We start from the raw sequence: 6,638 nt of genomic DNA on the forward strand, positions 1-6,638 counted from the left end.
TTTTTCTTCATTACCCATTCAAGCCATCTCCAAGCATTATTAGCTTCAAAGTGGGTTCCTCGTCATCGAAGGTGGTTCTAAATGGTTCCTGAATACCTCTGCATGTCATTTGGAGGCTTCCATGCTTCTTGTGCTTGGCTGTTATGCTTGTGATTTGCTGACGGATTTCAGTCACCTTACCACTTCAAACCACTTTTCACAGCCCCAACACTAAAAGAGTGTGGGAAATGCCTTCTTTTTAGCTAATAAAAATTTCCAAAAAATTTCAATTCAAATTAAGTAAAACCGGGTTGGGTAGTTTTTTTAAGAACATTTATTTTAAAAAATTCAGTTTTCATAACATTTTAATTTTTATTTAAACTTTTGAACAATCTAAATTAAAGCCTCTTGATATACTGCATTGAGAATCATAGTGATGAGCTGCCAAATCTAATATTTGCCTTCTTCTTCTATCTCTTTCCCTTTCTCAAACTTCTTGCTACAGTTGTGTCCTTCATTCCTTCAAGTCTTTCATTTCTTAATTCATCAGTTTCTTGTGCAGGTATATCTATTAACTTCTGGAGACTGTATGAGTCACCATGGTAGGTTTGGTGGAGATTAGTCAAACAGTGTGCGAGGAGTTAGTGGACAAACAAACATAAAATTTTGCTTATATATATATATATATGTATTGATTTTGGGATTTTCTCTTTAGCCTTTCTTCCTGCCTTTAGCTTTGTTAGCCTGCTAAGCTGAAGAAGTGTGCTTTAACTTTGGCATTTTCAAAATTGAAATGTGCTGCGACTAAACCGTGCAGGTTATTATAGAGTTGTAGCTGAGGGTTCCGACTGGACAAAATTTATCGATGTTCCATCAGTGTGTCTCCTTGACAACCAAGCAAACATAATGGGAAATTGCAGCCACTTATTGTGATTTTTATGCTTCAGCAATCCCGAGTATGGGTCATACATATACCCAATTTAATTTATCATCATGATCTCTACCAACCTACCCTCGAATCTTACCTAACTCTTATATGCCCAAATTTATCAGTGTGAAAGATGAACAGACAGAATTTTGACCCCTCCATATTACTTCTTCTGGGAACACAGGAGTCACCATGCCAAGTTTGGTGGAGATTGGTCAAATAGTGTGTGAGAATTTAGTGAACAAACACACAACAGATTTTACTTTGATATGTAAAGATTGTTTACTATTTAATGATTATACTAGCTTTTCCTGGACCATTACAAACTGTTGAATTGGAGTTTTATAATAAAAAAATGGGGGTCCAAGCCCTTCCATCACTGAGCTTTGTTCACACTTATAATAAATTTTCTACTTTATATAAATATAAATAAATGTTCTTCACTTAATTGGGTATCTTTTGCTAGTTTGCCATTTTTGTACTACACTAAATAATGTGTAGAAAAAGTCCTAAATTACAAAAATATAACACCTTTTTTTTCTTACCTAGAAATTTGTTTCTCAAAAAATTGTCATATTCAGGATTTTTTATAGGTATGACTTTAATGGTTCATTACTTTACTGGCACATCAAATATTTTAATGATGTCATCCTTTGGAACTTGAAATTTTTAATTTTTAAAACTATTTTAATGTATTACCAAAAGATAGACACTGGCTGTTATATATATTAGACCAGTTATCCAAGGTAGCAATAAACTTCTCTAAGCGGTAGGAGTCCAAGGCTTAACTAACATAATATTATCACCCATAACGTCTCAGTGGAAATGGTAGAAGTTGTCTTTTTCAAGTTGCTCTGTGGTAAGTGGAATGGTTTCACAAATCCATTGATGTTTCACATGTACCAGAACATATTTTTCAAATTATGTCATACAACTTAAAAATTATGGTTTAAGTGCTGAAAGAAGAAGAAGCATGCAAAACCAATGGGCCTGAGGTTTGTGATAAAAAAAATTCTGTCATAAAGTTTAAACCTAAAAAGTTAATTTCATGTACCATCATTAGTTAATATTAATGACAATATGTATCTAGGAGAAAGAAAAGATGATTTATCTAAAATAATAATAGTAAAACTGAAAAACTTCACAAAAACGTAATGAAAACATATGAATTATGGTCACTAATCTCTAACTTAGATGTTTGTTTTTACAATTTGCCAAGAACTTTGAAATGTCCATATCAAGCTAAGTATATGCATAAAGTAAAATTTAAAATGATTTAAAAAAGTGGAATTCATGCCAGCCTTTGTGAGCATTCCAGGTATTGTATATATATATACGTAAATAGACAACAATATCAGGTCACAGTTTTGTTACTGAGCGACACAAACAAACAGAGCATTACCAAAAGACAACAGGCTTTTATATAAATAGATTGGCATAACATGCTTTCTTACTGAAGTACTCTATGAAGTAGTTTGCCTTCAGTTTTAGTGTTAAGTAGTCAACCTACGAAGTAGTTTGCCTTCATATGTTAGTTTTAAGTCCTTAACCAACTGAGTAGTTTGCCTTTAGGTGTGTAAAATCTGCATCACTGAAGGTGTTTAAAAGATGGGATGAGTATTTTCAAGATCTGAGCTGGCTGTAAGAAAAGAAGTTTGTTTATTTAGTTTATAGTAGGATGGTACAGTAGTAGAAAACGTGGTAGCCTCTATAGATGGGGTAGGATTGTATGGTAGTAGAAAATAGGATAGCCTATATAAATGAGTCAAATGACTAGCTTGTTATTCTTGGAAGTATAAAAATAAGTTCTATTAAAAATGCGGAAGAAATATATTGAAAAAGGTTTTAAGAACTTCATTGTGGGTTGTTTAAGGCTATGTACTGATTTCTTTGGGGCGGTAATAATAATATCTAGCTTTTAAAATGATAGATGATAATTTTCTGTGTATGTAGGTTGGCTAGTGAAGTTATTAAAGATGCATATAAGTTGTCATCGATGTGCTGTAAAGTTGTATGATAAATTTGTATTTGTAAGTTGCTGCTTCTACAATCATATTAGATCCAATCAGTATTATGGATAATTGGATGAATGAAAAGGTTCATATGAAAAATTGTTTTCTGGAAGGGCTATGAAAACAAAGGGAAGGAAGAGTGATGTTTGAGTTTGTTAAAAATGCACTTGAAGTAGTATCTTAAATATCTCCTGAATGTTAATAATATAAGAAAAAAGATATATCAATCAAAATGAGTACTATTCATTTTTGTAATTCCTAAAAGACTTAAGAACTAAAATGTTTCTTTTTGTGAGGGAATTAAAAAAAAACTACTTCCTCCATTGACTGATTGAAAGAAATATTTCGAAGATAGGATCATGAATGGAAAAACGGCAAAGATAGGGAAATGTTTAAATATAAATTTATTGTTGTTTGGTTTAGATATATTTCTCATGTTGGTATTATATACATGCATGATTTTATTTTACTGTGGCAAATAAATGGACTTGAATTGAATCTCCTGTTTGACACTTCTTATAGTAATGACAACTGTCAAAAAGAGCTCTCTTCAGTAGTGGTCTTTTCTTGTTCCCATTAAAATAACAAGGAATGGTGACATCCAGTAGAAAAAATCCCTGTAACTACTTAGCAAACCTGAGTGCTCTGTTGTGGTGGATGCATCCATTGCATCAAAACCCAATCATTTTTGCCAACAATACATTACAGTCAGTCTCCTTTGTTTAAAAACAAACACAATGCAATTTATTTACTGAATTAACATGTGGAATAACAAAAGATGGCTGTTAACTTCGCACTAGACAATCTTATTGCATATACACTTTGATTCAAGGGATTGGGTTGTCTGCACATTTTATATTTATCCATCACTATTTTTTGGAAACTACCACTGAATTGTTTCAAAGGGCACCTGCTAGTTCATCATAATGAATGCCAAAGATGCTGCTTACTTTTTAGGCATGTCAACGTAGTTTATTAATAATGAAAGGAATATTTTTATACATTTATTTCAGCTGCTAACAAAAATAATTGCTGCAAATTAATTAGAAAAATTTAACCTCTTCTGGACATAGATAATTTTCTGTAAATAGAGGGGCTGTTATGTGGAATTTTAAGAGGATATCATTTGAAAAACTGGTGTACACAAACATTTAGAGGTGATTACAGTAGATTCACAATACACAAAAGTTGAGTGATTAAAGTAAATATACTTAATGGGATTTATGGAGATTTCTTTTAGCAGTAGTTAGCTGTTCCAGATCTTGGAAAACTCTGTGCCTATTAATTGCAGTGGATGTTGGATGATTGTAAATTTGGATTCGAAAATTCTTACTATACTGGGACCGTACTACAATGAGGTCCACAGAGTCCATATTGCTAGACCACATTATAGGGGACACCTCATTATAATGAGGTTCTTTCAAAAGTGCCAAGCCATTAATCAGAATAATGCACAATTACAGATAAACTGATTAAAATAGCCTCATAAACAGATAAACAATCTCATTTGATGAAAACAAACAGACTTCCAGTAACAAACTGAAGACAATTAAAATAAATTTATTAATAAAATAACAATGAAGGCACAACCAATAATCAAGCAGTTAATAAAGAACACAGTTTTGAAAATATTAAATATCATATTTATTTAAATTCATATTTTACAAAAACTGTGACCTAAAATGAAAAATTTGACAATAAAATTTCTTTTTATTGAATTGCTTGTTGGGTGGGGATGAGTATTATCTGTGGAAGTTTGTCATTTGTGAAGCATTTATATTTCAACAGTGTTCAACACATTGCAAAAACTATTGGAAATACATTCTTAAAGGATAAATTTAAATGAAAATTCTGGTGACCAAGACAGACCCATGTTATACCAAGTTCTGTGCTATAGCTGAAAGTAAATTGCTGAAAAAGAATGTTTTCTTACACCATAAAATACACTTTAAGTGGACAAATTATATAAGTCCAAAGTTCCTTGATGGTGACTCAGTGGTAAGCTTAAAAGCTTATAACTTTAATATTTTGGATTCAGTCCTCATGGCAGATGTTGCAGTCCATTGTAGTTTTGAACTAAAACCATTTATATCAACATGCTAAGTATAAAAAATAAAAAAAGGTTTTGGTATTTTAAAAAAGGAAACTTACTGGAAGAATAAAGGCTTTGAAGATCTTCAGGTCTAGATAAATCATTACATTAAAGGTGCAGAGGAAATGTGAATGTTAGTTGGTGCTCACTAAATTTAGATGTTGTAAAAATGAAAAAAGCTTAGGAAAATGTTGGGTCAGTGAACAGTACAAGTGGAAACATGAAGGATGAAACTTAAAGCAGAGGATATGAACAAACTTTTTACAAGTAATCATCCTTTAAAACAATTATTTTATTGATTCAGTTGTTAATCATAGAGGTTATAATGTTGATACAATAGAACATTAATACAAAGACATTTTTTTATCAAGCGATGTACTACACTAAACAGTGTCTATGATAATAAAATTAATAATACAGTAATATTATCATATCTACAAGGTATAACTAGACAAATTGCCAGTGTATTCAAGAAACATGATTTTATTCTTATTTTTAAACCATTTAACAAACTTAAAACAATACTTCTTAGCATTAAAGATAAAAACATTTAAGAGAAAAAGGGATATATCAAATTAGGTGTGAATGCAGCAAAAAATATATTGGTCAAGCTAAATGTAATTTAAAATTTTGTCTTAAGGAACGTAAAGGTTATGTTCATAACAAACAAAATACTAATTTTCTCCTCTTTCTGAACACATTGTTGAAACAGGTCATTCTATACAGTGACATGAAACAATAATTTTAAATGAACCTAATACTCAAAATGAATTGAATATTAGAGAGTCAACAGAAATTTTGTGCTGTAAAATAAATAGTTTTTTGTTAAATAGAGATGAAGGGTTAGCTTGTGATAATACACAGTTTTGGAAATAATATTGACTTATGTACAATTAATAGGAAAAATAAATTAAAATTTTAACAGAAGATAGGGATCATTGGTTATTCATAGAATTGCTGTAAGAAGTATCTAAAACAAAATAAATGCTGCAATAAAAAGTACACAAACAAGTAAAGTGATAATAGTTGGATAAATTTTTAAAAGATGATTTTCAATTCCTACTTTGATTGTCAAATTTAGACTGCTTCTTTTAGCTATACAGATCACAATTCCACTTTGGCCTACAGATAAGTCTATAAAGCTGCCAAAGTAGGGATTAAATTTTATAAATTTGTGATTGTGGTTTTAATTCTTGTTTCATTACTTTTTGTAGCAATATACCTACTTCATTTTCAAAATTCATAACTTTTTAATATCCTTGTTTGTTTATTTTTTATGTTGTACTTGTATAAAGTATATACTTTACCTTTAGAAACTGTTGCTTGTCTATCCATTAATATGTAGCACTGTCTGTTGGGTTGAAAAGATATTTAAGTATGTGCATGTTATGTTTGCCATTTATAAAAAATCTGTATATATTTATTGGAATATCAAAAGAGGATACCCACAGACCAGTAAAGTAAGCTGGAGAAATCTTGTAGTCTGAGCCATCTAGGGGCTAGCCCCACTGACATGATTACATAAGGTAGTAGACGAAAAAGTTGCTGTTTTTGGAAGTGTTTTAGTAGACTAGTACTTTGTAAAATACAGTCACATTTCAATTATTATACATTATATATGTATATA

At 30.8% G+C, this 6,638-nt stretch overlaps 1 protein-coding gene across 1 annotated transcript in view; it reads left to right on the forward strand.

Annotated features, from left to right (window-relative positions):
- Nucleotides 1-2,724: 2,724 nt before the first annotated feature.
- The window catches only part of LOC106459126 (ubiquinone biosynthesis protein COQ9, mitochondrial-like), a 15,459-nt gene continuing 11,545 nt past the window's right edge, over nt 2,725-6,638 (forward strand). Inside the window, exon 1 of the mRNA XM_022385558.1 lies at nt 2,725-2,766. Coding sequence (XP_022241266.1) covers nt 2,725-2,766 — 42 coding nt within the window. The remainder of the gene's footprint in view (nt 2,767-6,638) is intronic.

The sequence above is a fragment of the Limulus polyphemus genome, unplaced genomic scaffold (assembly GCF_000517525.1).
Source record: "Limulus polyphemus unplaced genomic scaffold, Limulus_polyphemus-2.1.2 Scaffold564, whole genome shotgun sequence".
Classification (NCBI taxonomy): domain Eukaryota; kingdom Metazoa; phylum Arthropoda; class Merostomata; order Xiphosura; family Limulidae; genus Limulus; species Limulus polyphemus.